Source organism: Saccostrea echinata, unplaced genomic scaffold (assembly GCF_033153115.1).
Source record: "Saccostrea echinata isolate AGI-Se365-2 ecotype Australia unplaced genomic scaffold, CSIRO_AGI_Sech_v1 ptg000001l, whole genome shotgun sequence".
NCBI lineage: Eukaryota > Metazoa > Mollusca > Bivalvia > Ostreida > Ostreidae > Saccostrea > Saccostrea echinata.
The window spans coordinates 38,555,547-38,579,706 of NW_026889750.1; the positions used below are offsets into that span (position 1 = coordinate 38,555,547).

General features: G+C 33.4%; 1 protein-coding gene and 1 long non-coding RNA gene across 2 annotated transcripts; one reads left to right on the forward strand and one right to left on the reverse strand.

Annotated features, from left to right (window-relative positions):
* Nucleotides 1-2,189: 2,189 nt before the first annotated feature.
* On the reverse strand, nucleotides 2,190-15,224 carry LOC133179102 (methionine--tRNA ligase, mitochondrial-like). Its single transcript, XM_061313844.1, has 12 exons — nucleotides 15,074-15,224; nucleotides 14,831-14,946; nucleotides 14,634-14,705; nucleotides 14,151-14,237; nucleotides 11,030-11,158; nucleotides 10,261-10,366; nucleotides 9,594-9,721; nucleotides 7,968-8,077; nucleotides 5,282-5,381; nucleotides 3,550-3,661; nucleotides 2,778-2,969; nucleotides 2,190-2,569 (listed from the first exon to the last, which is right to left on the reverse strand). The coding sequence occupies exons 1-12, from the start codon at nucleotides 15,222-15,224 to the stop codon at nucleotides 2,211-2,213; spliced, it is 1,662 nt and encodes a 553-aa protein (XP_061169828.1). The 3' UTR covers nucleotides 2,190-2,210.
* Nucleotides 15,225-16,404: 1,180 nt separating this feature from the next.
* Nucleotides 16,405-21,337, forward strand: LOC133179111 (uncharacterized). Its single transcript, XR_009720090.1, has 5 exons — nucleotides 16,405-16,435; nucleotides 16,551-16,630; nucleotides 17,529-17,634; nucleotides 20,215-20,290; nucleotides 21,020-21,337. It is a non-coding gene; the product is annotated as an uncharacterized LOC133179111 (long non-coding RNA).
* Nucleotides 21,338-24,160: the final 2,823 nt, after the last annotated feature.

Below are 24,160 nucleotides of genomic sequence, written 5' to 3' on the forward strand. Positions count from 1 at the left end.
TTTTCCTAATTTGTTCATTTTTAGCTCTATCTGAGCAGAGACCAGAAGAGCTTACGCGACAGTTAGGTGTCTGTCGTCCGTCTGTTTAACTGTAAACGTTTTTTTTTTCAAAATGCTCCTCCTTCTGTTTTGGTTTGATTTCAATATAACACGAATCACAAGTAGACTACACTAAGATACATAATTCTCTTTATCAGTTTTGGATTTCGACCAACAATGTTGCCATGGTTACTTAAAATAGAAATTTCTGTAAAATACATTCAAAACCTTATTTCTCCTACAGTTTGAGTTTGATAGCAATAAATATTGCCAAAACAGAAACCAAGGATCATTATTCTTTTTATTGCTGTTGGATACTTTCAATCCAAGTGCTACTTTTGTCTTCCTTTGTTATAAGTAAACCAGCAGCGCTATAGTCTCGTCAAGAGACTTAAAATAAAAATATATCTATTCCATTGATATCCTGTTTTCTCTTCTTTAAAGAACATTGCATATGGTAGATTACAATGGAAAAAAAAACGAAAGTTTGAAAATAAAATTGATCGAGAATAGATGTCTTTTTTTATGTTGATAAGAGCGATAAGATTGTTGATTTGTTCTTTAAGTTATGTTACGTTACAAAAATTTCAAGCGATATGATAAAGAAAGCTTTATTGAAATAACTGCTTCTCAATCCAGTGCAAAAATATAAAGTCATTCGATAAACGGTAAGATATATAATGGACTAATTTCGAATCGTTTGAGATTGTTCTTCTTTTTGAATTAGTACAGCTGTAATTTTTTTCACATCATGTTTATTTAGAAATCTATATGCTAATGGAATCATATTAAAATTAAATAGCTAACTAGCAACTCCAAAACTATCCAAGGACACATGCAACATGCCACTCTGCAAACGGTGTCTATTCAAGCAATGGGGATTCATTTACAGCACCCAGTTGTAACCAAAATGGAAAATATAATGAGATAACATTAACTTCTTTAAACATTGCATATCAATGCCAACTAAATGTTAGAAGTTTTCATTCTAAAATGTTTCTGATCTTGTGTGGCTCGATAATGTCTTCAAAATACAGCATATATAGTTAGTTTAAAAAATTATGTTTCACATAAAAATGTGTTTTGTTAAGCAATCATGGTAATAATCAACTTCAATCCCTATTAACCTTTAATTCAACAGAAACTGGTCTGATATTGACGCTGAATGTAAAGAGATTCCGATGCCTCTGAACTGAGTTGAACTCGGAACTGGATTTATTGATCCCAGAACACAATTTTACAATTTTATACAGATTTACATTGAAAAAACAACGGCTAAAAATCGGCAAATCACTCTGCTGTTGACTCCGTTAAAATTCAAATTTACTTTTCTTTATACAATTCTTGCCCACGACTTTGGTTTTACTCAGGATCAAGCTAAGGATTAAATCTGTATTCAAGCTTGAAATGCTGGCACGCCCATGACTTGTTGAAACGAGAATTCAAAACCAGAGAGGTTGGAATTTACTTTTTGACTGTTTAGTTCTCACTACACTGATCTGCTCTGGTGATTTTTCTGATACACGTTTCGACAATTGTCGAGTTGTTGAGTTTTGCAGCAAAGTCTGTCAGCCGTGAACATTCAAACATTTTCAGCTGTCTGGAAGGGTGGATCACTGGTAGACATCATTTATTGGCAGAAGTCAAAAATAATGAATTTCACGATCATTGTCCTAATATAATGTAAGGGGTTGGGCCAAAACCAAATAAATATCATCTTCAATAGTCTTTTTTCTACTCCTGTAAATAAAGTCAAACGGTTTGCATATTTAAAAATTTGGTTAATGTGTAATAAAAACCTTAACATAAGATACCTATGATCCCCATGAAGTTAGCTGTTTAACTATATACTAAAACTGCTAGATGTAGCTTTGAAAATATTGTCTAGTAATCAAATGTTTTGAATGGTCATTTGAGCAATGGTATCTCTCGTCTCTACCACAACTGTGAAATTCATGACCCCAGAATTCAAGATATGCTCTGCATATTAAGGCATGTCAGCTTTTTTGAGAAAAGTTTGCTAAGAACCTCTTATATCAAATTTGTAAATTACAATTCAATCTTTATAACTTTTGTGTAAGCTGACATTTTCTTTTCAACACTCCATTTGCAAGATAATGATAAAAATTATGAAATTTTGACTTATGAGTGTTTAATCAGTGCTCTAGTTGTTATTTAATTCTCTGCATAATATAGTTTTTCTGTACAATAAGAAGGTGATCTCTATCTCTGTGACTTTGTCTCCTCTCTTCACAATGCTTAATCAGTCGGTGCCCTTCACGAATCCCAAGTCTGTCCAACACTTGGTTAGCAATATCTGGTATCAATGGTTGTAACAGAATTGAGCACACTCGCAATGTTTCCATGTTCAGATGTAGTAAACAACGCACATGACTCTCATTGATTGGATCCTTACACAGTTGCCATGGTTCATGATCATTAAACAGTTTATTACTCCATCTGAGGTATTCAAAAATGGCTTCTGATACTTTGTGACACAAGAATCCTTTGTAATGATTATTACATATTTCTGAAAGGAATAAAAAAACATACATATAAGAACATACAAGAAAAGAGACCATTTATTTGAAACAGTAACTTTCAAAATGCCCATTCCTTAATTTTACAAATTGGACCCTCTTTATAATTCACTGTATATACTTCAAATAAAATATGTTTTTTACATTGAAAGAAAATGAAGTGCAAATGAATACATAAAATAGTGTTTTTAAAAATACCTATTAAATCTGATAGGCTATTAAACATATCCCTTTCTTCCTCTGTGAAAAATGACTGGAAAGCCTCTCCATCAAAGGCGGGGAATATGGCCTGTTTGTTTATGGATTTTGATGAAGTTCTGGACAGGAGATTTAGGTATGTATTCACAATCTCTGCATTTATAATGTCTTTAGCAACATCATCATTATAGTCTACAACAAAGTCAATATTATTATAGTGTACAACAAAGTAAATATCATTATAGTCTACAACAAAGTCAATATTATTAGTCTACAACAAAGTTAATATTATTATAGTCTACAACAAAGTCAATGTTATAGTCTACAACAAAGTCAATAATATTATAGTCTACAACAAAGTCAATATCATTATAGAGTACAACAAAGTCAATATCATTAAAGTTTACAACAAAGTCAATATTATTATATGCTACAACAAAGTTAATATTATTATAGTCTACAACAAAGTAAATATTATTATATAGTCTACAACAGTCAATATTATCATAAGCTACAACAAAGTCAATATCACTTAAAGACACCAAATCTTGCATTTCAATTCCCTCAAAACAAAAGAGCTATATGCATCTACATGTAAGATACTTAGTGGCTATTGTACCAGAGTTGATACAGAAATTCGGTAACAGTAATGCTACTACTGATATTGGTATAACCATCTCCATAATTGCTACCGTACATCCAAATGTGATATAAAATTTGAAATTTCAGTAACGGCATTAACACAAGAAGATGTTACATTTATTACACTTACTACAATTAGTGAAAACTGTCCCAGATCTAAGCAGAAAGTATCGGAATCCTGTCTCTGTCAATCTATTCATACGCTCCTCTGGATCCACCACATTGCCCCTGCTTTTTGACATCTGAACAAGAAATATTGAATTAGACTACCATCAATAATAATTGTACATTTCTAGTGTCTTTTCAAAATAATTACAGCAAGGACGTTAACTACATACTCAATAAATAAATGCATTGCAATTAATGGCATGATGTGAAAAAAAAATATTTGATACTGTACATGTATTATCAAAAGTGTACATGTATTATCAAAAGTAGAAATCATGTTGAACAAACATTTTTAACTTTTCTGTGCTAATTTATTAATGTCATTTAGTTCACTCACACATTTGTATCTCAATGCCAATGTAAACTAGAACTGTCCAAAAGGGACAAATACCCCCCGCTGGGTTTTTTTCAGAGAAGGTACCAAATCACTAATGTTTTCTAGATGTGAGAGGTGTTCACAATTTGCTTAAACATTTAGAGTGAAAATTTAATTACTCATTATATTATTTTTAATGAATGAAACTAAGGTGCAGCCTAATAAAACATCAATGCTAGTAATTACAGTGTTTTTTAATTACATTGAAAAAATAGTTTGCAACTATCTGTCATCTTTGTGAGACATGACACTCTGCAAATTGATTGTTGAAAAAAAAAAATATCATAATTAATTATACAAAATCAAATTGATCTTAATACCTTTATATCAAACTCATTTTGAAAAATAAAAGGCTGGTTCCGGTAACTATGTATTTTGACAGACATAAATTACAATTAAGAGACTTAGACGACAGAGATCTTTATTTCTTTCTGCCCAATTCCCAGGAGATATAAATAAGACTTGCTTGATCAGAGATGCCCTAACAGCTTCCCACACTGAACTCATTAATTAATCTTTAACTGGATGCATGTCCACTCATTACTCCAAAGGGACAAATGGATTTACACTATCTGCTGTGTAATGTAAAGACTGTTTTTAATACTTGTGATTTTTTTTTTAGTTCTAATGAGTAGTTTTAAGCTGTAGTTCACATTTTTGTACAGATGTTCTAGATTCTATGTCTCAAACCTTAGACATGAACCCGAAATGACCAAGTCAATAAAAATGAAAAAAAAAACACCTGTAAAATGCAGAAAAATTATCAAATAATGTTGAAAATACCAGGAGGACATCTTCATATGGTAAATAATAAGTGTACAAATTTTCATACAAATCTATGCAATAGTCTCTGGGAACAGATCCGGACAAAACCACATAATAAAAATGAAAAAAAACACCTGTAAAATGCAAAAAAATTATCCAATCATGATGAAAATACCAGGTGCACACCTTCATATGGCAAAGAATAAGTATACAAATTTTCAGACAAATCCTTGCAACAGTTTCCAAGAAATGGTCTGGACAAAATCTCGTCTACAGACAGACGGACAGACAGACAGACGGACAAGCTGATTCCAATATACCCCCCTAAACTTCGTTTGCGGGGGGTATAAAAAGATTTTGTTTAGGCCATATAAATTTAAATTTTAGATTCTCATCCTAATTTGTTTAAAAATAGAGGTGGGTGAGCGGATTTCATTTTTTTTGTCTTGAAAATATCTACATAACCTTCTTATATAAAATTCTCACACTGCTAATGCCAATATGGATAGATTTTACTGTTTATTTTTACAAATTACTACAGAAGAATCTACACCTTGTATCCATCAACAGTCCAGTGAGCATGACAAACAATCTGTTTTGGTAAATCTAAATCTGCACCTAACAAGAAAGCTGGCCAATAAATAGCATGGAACCTGGAAGGTACAAGAAAATATATGTATGGCATTTTATATAAACCTGAACATCAACATAGGTAATTAGAGATTACATAGCTTACCCCAACGAATGTTGTATTTAAGCAAGGCCTTGCTACACTAAACAAATGTGGTAGTGTGCATCTGTATATGCAATATTTATGCAAATTTGGCCTGGGTAGAATTTTTATTTACTTGGGAATGAACTCACTCAAAAAACTTTCTCTATTCAATCATCCAGAAAATTCAAGTAAAATTCAGCATCCAAACTAAGTCTGGTAGTGTGCATATCTAAATGCACCATCCATGCAAGTGTTTTGAGGTAGAGGTTAGAGTAACCTGGGAATGAGCCTCTTTAAAAAACTTAAATCTGGTCACTCATCCCAAAAATAATAGGTCAAATCCAGGATCAAGGCAAGCCTGGTAGTTTTCACCCCTAGTTTAATCATCCATTCAAGTTTGTGGAATTTGGGTTATAGTTACTTGGGAATGGTTGTGCTCCAAAATCTTTCACCTGGTCACTCATCCAATCAGGTAGGTCAGATCCAGCATCCAAACAAGTCTAGTAGTGTGCATTTCTAGATTATCTTCCATGCAAATATGGTCCACGTAGGGCTTATAGATACTTTAGAATGAACCTGGACCAAAAACTTTAACCTGGTTATTCATCTGGAAAAGCATCATAAGCAAGTCTGGTAGTCTGAATCCCAAGAAGCATCATCCATGCAGGTTTCCTCCAGGTAGAGCTTAAAGTACACTGGAATGAATCTGCTCCAAAAGCTTTAACCTGGTCACTCAATCATCCAGAAAATATAGGTCAAACCCAGCATCTGGAGCCAGTAAGGTTGAGTGCATCTCTAGATGCAATATGAAATATATGGAGATAACGAACAGTATTCAAGCTCAAAAGTCCATTAAACAATACAAAATAGGAGCAGAGCAAACAAGGACCTCCAAACATCAGAGGTGCAAGTCTGGTCAACATAGGGCTTATAGTTACTTAAAGATGAACCTGCTCCAAAAAACTTTAACAAGGTCAACATGGATCCAACACCTGAAGCAAGTATCCAGTATCTGATGCAAGTCTGGTACTGTGCATCCCTAGATGTATCATCCATGCAAGTTTGGAAAACCTAGGACTTATAGTTACTTGGAATGAGAGCAGCTACAAAAACTTTAATCTGCTCCAAAAACTTAAACCTGGTCATTTATATGGAATATATTGGCTGAAAATGCAGCATCTAAAACCCAAGGTACAGTGAACGCAGTACAGTTAAGGTGCGCAATGGAAATATCAGCAATTTTTGTGATTGAAAATATATTCTTAATCAGGGTGGCAATTCTTTTCAGTACTTTATTGATATCCGACAAATGTAATTATGGTTAATAACTACATACTGAGGACGATAAGATTTTATATTTAGACTTGTCACGTGATGCGGCAGTCACGTGATATAGCACATATACTTGCAGTATTGAGGTCACCTATAAATTTCACAAGTGCAAGGGCATAATCAATTTAAAATTCTAAATTTAGAGTATAAATATTTTCAAAACGCATCGTAGTTTCTGAAAAGTACTGCGATCCTCTATAGATTCTGCTATTTCATTGTTAAAATCAAATTTATATGACCACATTCTGTATTTTTTGCTGGTCAACGGCATTAAATATAGATATAATTAATTCATTTTCAAGATTTCACCAGGATTGCAGCACTTTTCAGACTAGAATTTATATGTATAAGCTTCCTGTGATCCATTGAGTGTATGCCCTTGCACTAGATTGATTTATTAAGACCCTTACATTACCCTATGATGTACTTGCATACAAATATATGGCAGTATCAATTAAATAGGAAATTTACGAAATATATATGAATAAAATCATAAAGAAGACATTGCATCCAAGTCAATGGCCTCTTCAATATCTTTAAATAATATTTTATTTAATTATAGGATACATTTTTTGTTGTGAAAATATTTCTTGATCCGCCACTTACTGCATACAAACTGCGTCAGGTTTTACGAAATGACGTCACATCGACAAGTGCAACGCAATCAGTAACTTGTTTATACCTTGCTATGTGGCATTTAACTAAAGCCAAAACAGCATGTTAAAGTAAGTTTAGATGTAGTCTGATGGTTTCCTATAGTTTAAAATAGCAAATCATTTCATTTTGTAGGATTTTTAAGAATTGTTGGTTTTGTATGATGTCATAGTTAACATTTCCCGTACAAATTAGGCTCCGCCCCCTTTTTGTAGCCTTAACTGTGCTGCGAAGAAAACAAGATGTGTCATCCATGCATCACTAATTAACAAAGTACATGGAAGTACGTGGAAAGAAATTTGCTCCAAAAACTTTAACCTGGGACTCTGATGCAAATGGTATTACATAAGCTCCCCTCTTCATTGAGGTGAGCTACAAATTGTTTCAGAAAGTAAGATTAAAATATTTAAGTTAGCTTATGAAGTATAAAGTGTTTTGAGAATAAAACACAAAATCACAACAGATAAGGACATCTCAGTACATGTACTTTTTAAAGTGCACCAGCCATAATAAAATCATACTATACAGGAATTCCTACTTGAGTATATCCTGGCCTACTATCTGGATATCTGGTGGCCAGTTCTGTAGGTGACCAGGGTATCCTGCTACTGTTAAGTAGTTAATCAAGGCATCTAGCCACACATAAATCTAAAAATAAAACCAAAAGAAACACTCAACAGGAAAATATACTGTCAGTAAGAACACATTTTTAGAGATATCTACATTCATGTGCAGGTATGTCTCGTGAAATCTTTACTCTCCAATGCAAGCAGTTCTTTTCTGCTAATTGCTATTCAAGCATTATTGTTTAAATGAAAAATGTAATAAAATTCACATTTCCTTACATGAATGCATGCAGTGAATAACCAAATTCAAATTTAATCAAGAGCAAAAAACATCAAATGAAAATAAGCAAAGATAGAAAAATCTGCCAGCTACAATAAATACAACTAGAGTGTTCCAAGGAATGCATGTGTTGCCTGTTATAGCATCATTAAAGATATAAATAAAATGAAAAGGTCATCATATATTTTTTTAAACATTATATTAGCATTAGAGCAAAGAAAAAAAATATCCACAGATAGCAAGACAGTGATAAATAATATTTATCAAAAAAGTTACAATCAATATAAATTCAAGTTAAATTGAATAATTCATTGAATTTATTAAAAATAAACATTCAACCATAGAAGTTTTTTACAACAATCCCAAAGATTTACGAGCCCAAGTCAGTATATACTGATCCTGAACTAACAGAATAATCGGAACATCACAAAGGATGGGCTTTTTCATCAAGTCGAGACAACATCAGCCTTTTCTGCCAAGTTGAGAATTTTTTTTTTTTAAAATTTGATTAATACATGTTAAATTCACCAATTCCCAAGATTCATGATCTCAAGTCAGAATACCAATTCCATTTTATTCTTTAAAGACAACTAATGGAGCAATCATAAAATCACATTTTTTCCCATCAAGAACATCACTTGACCTTTTCTGTCAAGTCAAGAAAAACTGGCATTTTATCCAAAAGGCCAAATGATTTAGGATTGCTAACAGAATACATTTAATTTTAGTTTGTGTGGTAAAAAAAATTAATACATTTGAAAGAAAATGTCAGTAGGTTAAAAATATGTTTATAAATGCTAGTTAACAAAGCCATATTTCTCAAAATTCATAAGACATAACAACAATTCAGAGTATTCTTGAAAAAAGGCCAAAGGTCAAGGTCAGGTAGACTGTAAGGCTTATGACAAGCAGTCCATTTGCCAAATAGCACAAACTTACCTCTAAAAAGTCAAAGAATAGGTGTGTATCAGCACTACGCTGTATTTTGAAAATAGGTCAAAGGTTATATTCAAAGGTCACAAGGTCAGTAACCCTCGCATATATGAGCCAAATGTCAAACCCCTAACTCTAACAGTTATCAAGACATAAGGTGTGAAAGAAGGACAGAGAGACAAACAGATGCTTGGCAAAGTGATCCCTAAGTGTCGCTCTCCTCTGCATGTGACACAAAATGTGGGTCAATTTGTCAGCAATTTCAATATCAGATTCCAAAGTAGGAGGAAATTCCAAGGCAGATTTTATTTCTCACAGTCTGAAAGAACTCCATTGGGAATGCAATCACGTTAACTCTATTTCCACACTTTTTTCAAAAACTTACTGTTTGTGAGGAATCCCCTGGAACAGGAATTCCCCAGGACAGTCTGGAGCTGCTACGAGACACGGACAAGTCCTGTAAATTCCTCAGAGCTAAGTCTACCTGAGATCTCTTCTCCTCTGGATATACCACTGGGGAGAAACATAGCACACAATAATGACGTCAATCATATATCACTGGGGAGAAACATAGCACACAATAATGATGTCAATCGTATAGGTTTTTGGATATATCACTGGGAAGAAACATAGCACACAATAATGACGTCAATCATATAGGTTTTTGGATATATCACTGGGGAGAAACATAGCACACAATAATGAAGTCAATCATATATGCTTCTGCTCAAATAATTATATACAGTCAAACCTTATCTTGAACTCAACTCAATTGGACCATGTAAAAACTTTGAGATATCTGAGGAATGAAGATATTGATGATCAAATACATAACAACAAGAGGTCTAAACCTGAGTGACTCAGGCAACCAAACAAGTAATTGGGACTTTCAAATCACTTTGATATATTCTTGATATTTCAGATACATGTATCATTGTTTGAGATATCAAAGTTTAACTGTATATCATTTAATAATATACATATCCAGCCATTATGATTCATAGAGTTACCAGGCTATGTTCATTACTAATTTTATGAATTAATGTGGGTACCTCCAGTGTTGAGCCATTTAATCAGCTGTGCCTTGAAGTTGGTCAGTCTAAACATGTAGTTTTCCTCAGACATCCACACCACTGGCTGTCCACTGCTGACCGACACCTGTCATTGAGAACCACTTACATGTAAGCACAAGAGGATTATTAAATAGAATTACTGAATAACATTTTGCAGCTTCTTTTTTTTTAATCAGATGTCGATACCACAACTTATAATCTACAAGAAAAAAAAAAGGAAAGAAAACTAAGTTTTTAAAAAAAAACAAAACAAAACAAAACAAAACAATAAATAATTAAAAATTTTCAAAATGTAAGGGTCAGAACTATGGTGATCGAGAATGAGTCCAGCATGAAACTCAAAACTTGATCTGTAAGTCATTATTATAACAATGCATAGTAAAAATCAATCGATTACCTACAAGCACAGCAAAAAAAAAATGTAATGACAACAGTAAATAATTAGAATATTTTTTAGTTCAAGGGGAATAACTTTCTTGTAAAAATGAAACTGAAAGTCATCAATATCAAAATCTTCTCTTTTAATATCTACAAGCACAGCCAAAAAAAATAAGTCCAGAAAACAGTTAATACATGTAATTAAAAAATTTCAAAGTCTAAGGGCAATAACTTTCAGGAAAATGAGTCAATTAGTAAGTCTGAAAACTTTGAACATCAGCAAAATGTAATAATATGATAAGGTGTGCAATGATAAACATTAACTATGTATTCTCATCATTTTACAGAAGTACACCAGTCTTGTTCTTACCTTCTGGATTTCCCCCGACTCCTTTTTTTGATCACAGACCTCCTCTTCACTAAGAAATTCCTCGTCTGATATTGAGTACCAGCCCTCATACTTCCCCTTATAGATGTAGCCTTTCTTTACTAGTGTTGTCTACAAAATCAGTTATTCTTCTTCTTTAACAATGTATTTGGTAAGCATAAAAAAAAACCTATTTTGTAAATACTGTTTATAAAACTTTTGATTGTATTTTGAAATGGGTCAAAGCTTGTATCTTGTTATTAATCCAAATGTGATTATTGTGCCCTTGTAGTCTAAGATTTTTGGGCATATAGCGTTTGCTCTGTCCATCCTTCTATCTGTTTGTCTGCAGAAACACTAACCTTGTCCATAACTTTTGATCTTCTGGAGCTAGGGCTTTAATGTTTTACAGGTGTTTTCCTTTAACCCCAGGTTGGGGCGGAAGTGGGTATCCTTATAAAAGTGAATTTCTTTGTGCTATGTTAATATTTCTTCATTTGGGGCAGTTATGTAGTGTAGGACAATGCCTCGAGTATTCCATCGGCATCGAAAGCTAGTTTTTTTTACTTGCCTAGATGGCCAAGCTGTTTAGCGCGCTGTTCCTGTACTGCTAGGAGACAGATTCCGTAAGTTGAGAGTTCAATCCCAGGTTGGGGTGGAAGTGGGTATATTTATAAAAGTAAATTTCTTTGTGCTTCTTATATATATATATATATATATATATATATATATATATATATATATATATATATATATATATATATATATATATATAATATATATATATATATATATATATATCTCCATTTATAAGAGTCAGCCAAAATTTAAAAAAAATCTCCATGTCTGTTTATGGAATGAAACCAGTGAAATAAATCAAATAAAACTTTATCTAATTTTTTTATTGATCTTCTTTTCTCTCTCCTTTCAATGAATTTTAGCCATCTCAGCTATTTCAACATGATGATTTGACACGACATAATTCTAACCATAGGAGGCTTCAAAATGACAGCGACTAGCAGTTTCAAACTTACCTATGAGTTCATGAAGCTTTTTGCAGTCTATGTGAAAGTCAAAAATTTTTACAGGACATAAGGTCTGGTAAAAATATATATTTTATCAGACCACGCATTTACTTACCAGACCGACCTTGTTCTTTAAAATTCAATCCTACATCAGTATGATACAGAGATTGAAAAAAGGGGGGGGGGTATTCTCACTGTTAAATTGAACCTCAAATAGATCAAGATTTGAGATTATGAAATGATCAAGCTTATTATTAATAATTTTCCTGTTTAAAAGGTAACATACAATTCCATACAATTTTCTCTTTTTCTGGCTAATTGACACATACAATCGAATTACACATTGTCAAAGATTTTTTTTTTAAACTGTAAAATGCACTTTAAAATGCACTTTAAAATTTCTTTCCTGAAGTATCTCATTACGGTTATTCTTGTTTAATAATGAAAATAATTTCCCCCAACCGAATCTATGTATGAGTTATCTCTAGATCTAATTTCCATGACAGAGGAAATTTGAATATTGGAAATAAACGATCATGACAGGATTGTTATAGATTAAAATTACTGCTAAATTGATCAAATAAATGGATCGAATAAAGGATGTGTGTGGAAAATAAAACCATATGTACGAGGGGCATTTCAAAAGTTCTGGCAACTGGTGTGTGGTAAATTAATGAGCGTCATTATCATAAATTAAATTATATCAATCCCTCAAAATAGTCTCCGTTGACCTGGACACACTTTTTCAGTCTTGAAATCCATGTGGAAAATGCTGCCCTATAGTCCTCTTTCGGTATACGCTTCATACACTGGAATACGGCACTTCCGACTGCATGACGACTTTCAAATCGCCATCCTCGGAGGGCTTCTTTGATAAGGGCATTCAACCAAAAATCGCATGGAGCTAGGTCAGGACTGTAGGGTGGATGTGGTAAAACGGCAATACCATTTTCCTTTAAATATTTGGTTACTACCTCTGATCTATGGGCAGGTGCGTTGTCATAGAGGAGCTTTATTCCTCTAGTACTGGTTGTTGGTCTGAGACGAGACATGATCTGCATAAAATTGACCAGTAACACTGCTGTGTTCTGGAACCAGAACTTGAGCAACAGGGCCTTTAGAATCAAAAAATAAGGCGTACATTACTCTCCGGACAGACCGGTTTCTGCGTGCAATTTGAGGCCTTGTATCATTTTCACCGATCCAAACTTTATTATTGAGCTTAGTTTCCGGTTCAAAAAAATATATCCATGTTTCATCACCAGTTACAATCTCATTTATTCGCCTTTGGTCACAATCTTCATAAATTGTTAGTAACTGTGAAGCCATTTCTACCCGGATGCGCAAGCCTTTTGCTCTTCCGAGAGAAGATGCGGCACCCATCTAGCACAGACTTTCCTAAGCTTTAAGTTTTCCTTTAAAATATGAAAAACTGCTGACGAATTAATGTTAGTTAAGTCTGCTATTTCCTCAATATATCTAGCATCATCAGCTATCGTATTTTGAACAGCGACGATTTCTTTTTCGCCATATGCACAAACTGGACGCCCCGAACGGGGGTCATCTTCAATTGATTTTCTACCCTCTTTAAACTGAACTACCCATCTTGCTATTGCTCGATATGAAAGAGCATGCTCTCTATATACTACATCTAAATCGGCTATTATTTCTGTTGCCGTAAAGTCAAGCAATGAGCAAATTTTGCAATACGCTCTTTGCTCGACAAAAAAATTGTTCTCCTTATCAGTCATTTTTACGCCCAGTATACAGAGTATACCTAATTATGACGTCATTTTAGCAGACCTATACGTCATTTTGAATGTAAAATGACGTCACTACTAATGCATATTTGCCTAAGCTTTACAGTGGTATCAGAGTCATTTTAATCTGTAACGTAGTTAAAATTTTATATACCAGTTGCCAGAACTTTTGAAATGCCCCTCGTACATATTAATTCAGATTTTTAGGACTTAATTTTCATCGGACAATCTGTCCTGTATTATGAATTTTTTACCGACCTGAACCAAATTTTACTGGTAAAAACCGACGGTCCAGTGACTTTCGCATAGACTGTTTTTGAGTGTTTTTATCTTACTTACCCATAAATTTTCAACAGATTTTGTGTGTGTTTCATCTGTTGTTCTGATGAAATAGCTGTATGATACACCTGACCTGTCAAACAGTGTCTGAAATAACAGTATTACAACATAAAAAGTTCCTGTTATTCTTAAAATCTACTTATCATGAAGTTTGCTTTTCAATATGACAAAAGTACAAGTAAAAAATATGAAGATCAACATAAACCAGAGGACAAATTTTGTAATGTTAATGTACTGAATTTGTCCACATACTTGAATTCTTTTTTTTTTTTAAATGTCCAATAACTTTTTAAAATTTTTTTAAAGAATAAATAAGGCAAATCTTACATTATTTCATTTTAAGCTTCCGCACTTAGAATCACAGCACTACATGTAACATAATTATTACCAAAGTTCTTTGTCACCAACATCCATGGGGTTACTCTCATAAAATGCAATTAAATAATGATTATTCTTGCAGATGTTGATTGGTGAATTCTGTACCTTAAATTTGGCAGATATTTCATCACAGTACAACTTTGGACTTTTATTGTATTTAGCAGCAGAGGTCTGAATCTGGAATCATATAATAATATGTTGTGCTAAATTTATAATAAATTCATTTAAAAAAAACCTTTGCTTAATAAACGCTCCATAAATAAAATTCTAAATATGGCATATCTTTAATTGAACATTCAAACCTTCAGTCCATGTTCATCAGTTCCAGTTGAAAATATAACTTCCTTCCCATGGAGTGTGTGAAACCTGGCAACTGCATCTGCCAGCAAAGCTGTATAAAGGTGTCCAATATGTGGCGCTGTAAAAAAAAATCATATCCAGTATACTACATATACACAGGGTTTGAAGCTGTATTGTATATAGATTCAAATAGAATCATCTGATATATATTTGGCATATATTTCAAAACAGAAACACAAAAATACCAGCGTTAACATAAAAGATAGGTGTCGTTATGTACACCTTCTCTTTTCCAACAGGTTGCAGGTGTGTGCAATATGATTTCGTAAAAGGAAAAAGTCTATATCTATTTGAAAATATCTGCAGCCATTCCACTCCAATTCTATTCAGATGCATCCGTTTTCGCATAAAACACATTCTACTCCATGTACGTGTGATTCTTCTCAAGGGCGCAGACATCTTTGATCAAAATTATTTGAATGTCGATCCCGATATCGTGTGAGCCACGCTGTCCTGTGGACCCGGTGAGACACAATTAGATTATCCTAACTACCCATTTACCGTGACAGGAAGGATGCATAATTTTTAAAGCAAAGCTGCCTGGCTAGAAAAATATAAAACATTCAAAACCTCCGGAAGAAAAAAGTTTGAACTATAGGCCCCTACAGGTCTTAGGAATTAACAAAATTAATTAACAAACACTGTATAAAGCCAATGTGATGAATTTAAAGGCTCTGCCTGTTTCCCAAACCTTTTCATTTATGTGAAAGAAATAACAGGATTTAAATCAATTTAAAAATCACCTGTAGAAAATATATGCTGCAACCTTAGTTTAGTATCCAAACAAACTGAACACTAGAAATTAAACATGAAGAAGAAGAGGCTGAAAGATTTGTAAAACATTCTTGAAGATTTTTAAACAAACAATCATAGTCAGTATAGAACATTTAATCTATTTAAGCAATAGCAAACTTATGCATTGATGGAGCATATCCAACATGATCCAAAGTTCTGAGAAACGATGAAAACTGTACATGTAGCATGTCGTCTGAAAGAGAAGACGAAACTACTAATGCAGAGAAAATTCCTTATTTATTCCGCATTTTGTTTTAAAATATAGATTACGTATACGGATTGATCCCCAAAAATTACGCTTCCGTGCTGGTTGTGCTCCGAATTTTTATTTTTTTTTTTCTATGTCGTATTAATACTTTAGCAATGATATATAGGAATATACTTAAAACCATATTACCTCGATATATAGATATTCAGAATGACATTTATGCATGACACATGCTGACAAAGCAGATATTAGCGTAACAATAAAAAATCATATTCATTTATTAGTTATCAAAAGTTCATTAGAAAATAAAACCAATGTATTGAAAACAATAAATTACGGACGAAGAGCCCAAATTACGGTGAGAAACAATTTAAATTTACTGAAAACTGCAGAACATAGTTAACACCTCTTCTGATGTAAATACTCGATAGGATCCACCACTGCCTTCTCTCTGGTGAACAAAACTCAGAAGTCACGTGATTCTTATGTCATTATTTAGAGAACTTGAACAAAGCCAACAGGAGTAGTTTAGTGAGCTGAAAAGGTAAGACATTAAGCAAATTTATTTGAACATCCGGGAAAATGTAAGAAAATTTAGATAATTTCAGTTGTCAATCGTAAAATCTAAACAAAACTAGGAGCCACGTGATTCTTTTCAGTGTCATTAAATCAACCGATCTGCTGGACAGTGAATAACAATAGTACCGTCCATAAACAGACTACCATAATAGTGAAAACGGTGAGTATGCTATATTCTGGTGAGTCAGTTAACGTAATTTACATAATGAGCAAAGATACATACATTGATTTATAAGTTTAATGGGGCTTGAATTTGAAGATGGTTATACAGCATTGTTTTTTATCTTTTTTTCTTCCGTAAATTGTTCTTTTTGTTCTTGTTTAACCCCCCCCCCCCCAAAAAAAAAAAATTCAAGCTGGAAAAGCATGACTAAAATTAAAACAAAAATTATTTAAGTTCTCACCAATACATATCCTGTATAGTGACTGGGTCAGCCCCTACTAACATTGACAAGATCTGCTGTTCAAATTATATGAGGGGGAAAAATTGGGCAACGTATTAATTACAAAAGTAAAAGAATCAAAGAATCTGGAGAGCTTACGTTTCTGCCATTATAGGATGTCCAAGAAGTTCACCCCTAGGGTCCCTTTTACTTAAAAATCTAAGAAATTATAAAAAGCAGAGTTTAATATATTTGGGATGAAGGATTGTAGATTGAGGCATATTAATGTAAGATTTTAGGAAATGCTATACATTGATTTAGAAATAAACTAATAAATTTTTCGGTAATAATCTATATTTTCGGTATTGATTTAAAAAAAAAAGACAATGCAATGGAGATTTTTAGTAATACAAAACAACCGCTTCACATTGTGCTGAACTATTACCAATCATTTATAATGTTAACCAGAATTCGACTCTTTTATAATTTCATTCAAGAAATAACTGTATGGTTGTAAATAAAATGAAAAAAATCTATTAAAGTTTTTATCCTTGACCAAGTATATCTAGACCAGAGAAAACTCCGACGAATATAAAACTTTACAAAAACTCTTTCCAAATAAAATTTTCTGAGGAATTCGAAGCAAACTCCTCATACTTTTCGTCATAATTTCAGGAATAAAAAATTACAGCAAAACCATGAATACACATCACACAACGACTACTGTTGTGATGGCCAATCCAACACCCCCTGTGGTCATTCAACAAGTGAAAAAAGAAAGGTTTGTCCAATATCAATTTTTCTTATGGGAAAAAAAGATGTTTTAATCTAATTAAAAAAAGACCCAAGACAGAGAGAAAGAGAGAGGACGACAGAAGAGAAGTTGAAAAAGATTTGAATTCAAATTTATTTCTTTTGGTAATTTAACAAGTATACATGCATGTATGTGGACTCATTTGTTAGACATGTAGGTGGGTCTGGTGGTATTGTTGATTTGATTTGATTTAATTAATCATATCTTATTTAAACATAATCAATAGGATTGGGCACAACTTTTACCAACTTAGATTGTCCCCTCCAACACAGAGAAAATATAGTTATATAAACGTGATTTACAACCAACAAATGTACAATACAAAAAGTGCTAGGAAATGGGAATGGAAGGGAAAAGAAGTGCAAGGAAATGAATGAAAGTAATAGAATGGTTATGTTGGCTATGCATCAAAATCTTTACGATTTTTAATATATATGTATTCGTGTACAGCTTTAACAATGTTGATGTTATTTTGTAAATTTGTGTCCCCAAACAGAATTGTATCAAGGTCTGATGCTTCTTATTATTATGTTCCCCAAACGAAGTTTGGGAACATATTGTTTTTACTCTGTTTCTTATTATTATTATTATTATTATTATTCTTTTTTATTCTTATTTCTTCTCCGGTACTTTTTGTTCCGCGAGTGTTCTCGGAAACTGCTCATCCAATTGAGTTAAAACCTTTTTAGGGTTAATAGGCATGTTGTGTAGATGTGCTCGTCGAATGTCATTTTGCGCGCACATGCATGCACGTGCGGGCGCGTGCAATGAGTGAAATGACTGTCATACTTCATATAGCCGTAACTTTTACATTTTTTGATGAAATGCTTTGAAACTTATAACTTAAGGATATATTAGTAGAGTGGACAAGATGACATGGTGAAATCAGCATGAACTCACGCGCATGCACGTGCGCTTCGCTCTGATTGGCTGAAACAAAAGTCTCAGTATCTTTTTTGTTTTTTGACAAAATACTTTGAAATTTAGAACATAGTCATACATTGGGAGGTTGTACAATATAATATATAAGAATTATCATGAAAACACGCGCATGCACGTGTGCTGCAATCTGATTGGCTTAAACTTTAAATGACTATAACTTTCTCGGTTCTCAACAAAACAGGATGAAATTTAGAATATAAATAGGTATAATGGATTCCAACATTATGTTACTATCAAAATTGAATGCAGGACCATGCATGCGCGTGCGCGCACGTGCAATGCGAAAAATGACCAATACACTTGATATAGCCGTTACTTCTATACTGTTTGATGAAATGCTTTGATTCTTATAATATAGAGAGATACTAAGGGTGTAGAAAAGATGATATGGTCAACATGCACATGCATTCACGTGCGGGCTCATGCAATGCTAAAATGACCTATAAAATTGATATAGCTGTGACTTTGATACTTTTTGACGAAATGCTTCAATATTTATAATATTAATGGTGTAGACAAGATAGTTTGGTCAACATGCACATGCATGCACGTGCGCGCGCGTGCAATGCTTAAATGAACAATATACTTGATATAGCCGTAACTTTTATATTTTTTGATGAAATATTTCAATACTCAGAATTAAGATACATTTATAGTATAGACGAAATGACATGACCATCCTGCACATGCATGCACGTGCGCGCGCGTGTAATGCGTAAAAAAACAATATACTTGATTGCCTTATTCAATGAAGCTTACAGGGAATAAGACACCAAAAGGGAGTTGGGGAGCGTTTGGGGAACATCTGTAACGGTCCCCGTTACAATTATAACTAGTTTCTTATGGTGTGAAACAATTCTATTCTTATTTCAGTATATAGTTCTACAATACAGGAAGAATTTATTGGTAAATCCACAAGAACACTGAGTGTTATCCGAAAGCTTATTTAAACAGATCTGACTTAAGGAGACTTACATCCTGTCTCATTCTAGTTAAAATTTAGTTTATTTTCTTGTCACTACAAGGTTTCTGATCTCTGTAGGCAAGGCATTTCATAATGATATTGTTCATGGAAAGAATGATTTTTTTAGTAAATTTGTTCTACATTGGGGTATGACAATATTATTACAATAATATCATGGATAGTTTGTGAAATTTCAGGAGGTAATTTAGATTTGATAAATATTCTGGCGCGAGACCATCTTTTTAAACATTAAACATAATTTCCTCTTTTCTCGTCTATAAGCAAGTGTTTCCCATCCTGTTTCAAAATACAGAAAATAACGAGAAGCGTAAATTGGAAGGCCAGTCTCAATACGTGCAGCTTCTAATTAAAGTTTCCCCAGTCTTTCGCTGTCAGTTGCGGAAATGTTCTCCCATACTTCTGACACATATTCGAATAGGTTGGATAATTAACCTTCACTACCCCCACTCCTCCTCCTCTCCCCCCTGATGCTACGTGCTTGAGATGACGTTAAATACGCTAGTAATGACAATAGTCTACGTATTTTTTGAATTACTCTCTTAACTTCATACGATTAAACCAGGAAGGTGTTACTTAAAACGCTAGCTTAAATGCAGGTATTGTTTCTTTTATAATTGTAGATTTGCTGACAAAATTGCATTAAACCTCCTCATCACCCTTTTCTTTCCCTTCTGGATATTTGTTTGGTGTTGTATGGTAGGTATACTGATTTAATTCAATGCAAGTATGACCGTGTAAAATTGATTTTTTATACGTTCAGGAAGTTATTATCTTCCTTTTGTTAATTATGTACATGTATTTTATTTTTTGAATACTCTCAAAATTACAATTTGTAAAGAAACGTTAGAATGTAGATTAATATTTGAGAAAAGGCTCCACTGCAACAAAGAATGAAAGAAAAAAAACCATTAAGGTTTATTAGCCCTGTGACAAGGGAGATAACTCACTGGAATAACTATATTCCTTTATAAAATTATCAAGTAAAAGGGCGGTTTCTGTGAAATTTTACCCCGAAAGGTATGTTGAATGTGCATTTTAATTATGAAAGATTTGTTTTGGCGTGAAAGCAAATTCTTATTTGGGTACTAGTGAACAGAGGATTGATGTAACTTGAATATTGCTTAAGGAGATTACATAAAGATACCATTAGAAAAATCTAGAGACGACACAGATAGATTCAGTAGTGCTCGATTAAAGTCCTTAAAGCTGTTAGATCACTTACCCCATTGTCATAAGGTCTGTCTTCACAGTTATAGACGATGTGAATTAGAATATTTAAGATGTTTCTTGTTTTGAATCAGTGTTGACTCGTAAAGAAAAATGAGAATTTACGGAGAAAGCATATCAATGAATTTAATCTTCAGAAACAGCATTTTGTGTGATTTAAACTGAAAGTATATTTGGAATCTTTTATTTCTATTGTAGTGTATTTGTGAGAAACAGCAATGACGTCCTTCCTTGACGAAGATGCCACCTGCGACTAACATTTATTATTATACGTTGATCCTGTTCACAAACCAGTTCCGTTATTAATTAGACGTTTTCCTTTGACCTTGATGATGCCCTTATCATTTTGGCAATATTCATACGACTTTATCTGAGTTGAAGAGTGTTTGACTGTTAACTTTTTCGAGATATTGTTGTCCCAAAATCATGATGTTCATTTTCAGGATATATCTTTTTGACTGTGTCTTATGGAATCACATTTCTGATTTGAAGTGTTAATAAAAATAACAAGACTAATATATTGTGGAAATTTTGGACTGCACAAAATGTAGTAAGTAATTAAGTACTATCAATTTGTTTATTATGATGAATGTGTAGCATAAGTACACTTAAGGGTTCCTCCACATCCCGTGACTTGTGACGTATACAGAGAAAAATTACTTTTACTTCCGTATCGAATTTTTCCTTTTGTATCGAATCCCTGGAAAACCTGAGATCTAATACGTTATAAACATAACATTTTAGGAGAAAAACAGAGCCAGTGTTACAGAAGTTACATAATGTTTCACTAGGTTTTTCATTAAATTGGTTTTTTTTTGTTTGTTAAACGTCCCTTCGAGAATTTTTCACTCAAATTGAGATGCCACCACTTGCCGGTGCAGGGCTGCTCATTTAGACCTGTACTCGGCACTTACGGCCTTTGAGCAGTGAGAGATCTTTCTCGTGCCAACACCTACTGCGACACGGGACCTCGGCTTATACGGTCTCATCCGAAGGACCGGTCTCCACGTCCCGCAGTGGGATTCGAACCCGCGACGTAAGGATCAGCTCCTTACTCCGCGACCCTAGAGCAGACTCTCTAAACACTGCGCCGCGCGGGTGACTCTTCATTAAATTGATATAGCGGCTAGTCTCTCTATTGGCAGTTCACTCGTTAGGGTTCATTTTCACGTAATCTGCACTTGTCAACCACCTGAAATTTTCAGGATATTTTAATTCCTTAATTTTCACATGGCACCTATCCGTTATGTAGACATGGCACCATAGACAGGAACAACATTTGTAAAATAATTAAGTACCAAGTTGGAGTTGTTTTTCTTTATTTCTGCTGACCAGCTGTTTTTATTTACGGTATAATCAAAGTTAAACAATTTCTTAGTAACTCGGTTATTATCCATAAGGAGAAGGCAGTTCTTTTTTTGTAGGATGCAGTTTCAATGTCGGTATTTACTGGTGATCCAACCGGTTGCACCATAGAGAGCCGGAATAGGGGTAAAACGGTATTCAATGAAATAAAATGTTACAAAAGGCCAAAGTCATTTGTATATATGTATCACAAGCTAAAAAGCAATTGGGTGTAACGAATGCGAAGGGTTTATATACTCCAGTGCTGATATCGGAGATAGGAAAGCTGATATGGCGTATGCCTATTTACAAGTCATGCTCAGCTTTAAAATATCTAATTACACCACTTTTTGATGACATACTACACACAAAAACCTCCATTGTTTCGTTCGTTTTCTTGTACAGGGTCCAGAGCTGTTAATACATGTGATAATTATTATTCATTGTACGTTATCTATGACTAGTATTTGGTATGAATTTCCATTAGCTTCGAATTTTCAATAGAAATTATATATAATATACCTTACCATGAATCTGCCGTACTCACTTTTAACGAAAATTTGCATACTTACGTGAGTTTAACTAACTCATAATATTTACGTCGACGTCAAATATTATGTGCACGTTCAAGTTACGCGTACACGTTGTTACGTCACTTGTAACTAAACCTCTCTAATGATCTAAATCTTTAAAATGCAACATGCGATCACAGACACGTTGAAAACAAAGTAACGGATTCCTCGTGAATCATGAAAGAAGGTGGATTGTTTCTTATAATTAGCAGAGTCTAAGAGAAGGACAGCCAGATCTTCATTACACAAGTAACGATCAACGCATCTACATCTACCATTGACAGCATGTACATATGAAGGAACGAAAGAGGGCGTACAAGGCGAGGAAAATCCCCCGCTCGAGACAATATATTTTTCAATTTTCAAAGTTCACGGAAAAATTGCATTTTTCTAAAGAACGAGGGCGCTTTTGATTGGCATTCGGCAGGAATCTGGGCGCACTTGAAAAATGAAAATTTCTTTGATCTGTCACATGAAATTTTAGCATTCTTTTGATGTATCGGGTTCCTGTGAAATAGGAAAGAGAAATATTTTTCCGATATTGTATTTTGATTTGCTATAAAAGAACTTGAAAATTGGCTAGAGTCATTTGGTACAAAATGTTACATTTTAAAACACGTTTTCCTAAAGATTTGCTATCTCTGGGTCATCTCTCCATCATTTTGAAACGTTATTTGTGTGCATTTTAATTCAAAGAAACGACATGAAAGAAGACCCAGAGATGATAAAAAATGAACTTTTTCCAAAAAAAAAAAAATTCCAGTGTGTAAATGCGGTGCTTCATTGTCGTTTTAAATACAATATAATGTGTGTAACGGTGATAGCTCAGTAGTATGCGTTACCCGTCCTGTGCAAGGAAAAAGAAATATTTTTGGTTCGATCCTCGCATGGAACGTTAATACATTTTTTAGTACAAACATTCAATTCTTTTGTCAGTTTAATTTCATGTAATGATTTATTTTAAAATAGATAAATTCTGGTTCTGATGCACCGGAAGGGAAAGCAATTCTTCCAACCTACTGATACTTTAATATACACATGTACTTGTAATTGCATTTAACTAGACCCTGTAGGTGTTTATTATTTATGTGAAGCGTTACTAAGTTATACATGTAGTAATTATTAAGATAAGAGGACTGATGTATTAAATCTGACAAAGTATTTCAAACTAAAGATAACATTTTCTCATGTGCGTAACTTCGTAAAGTATATCCAGCTGGTCAGCCGACCAAATCGTAGACATTTATACTATTAATGTTTCGTATGCCTTATTCCTGCAGATCACATGCCAAACACGCCCATCTTCTTATGTTGCAAGTAATGTCATCTTCAACACATTTGAATCATTTATTTTAATGAATGACTCATTGATTGATGATTTGTTTTTTTAAAGTTGACAGTTTAAGCATATTAGTGGAAAATG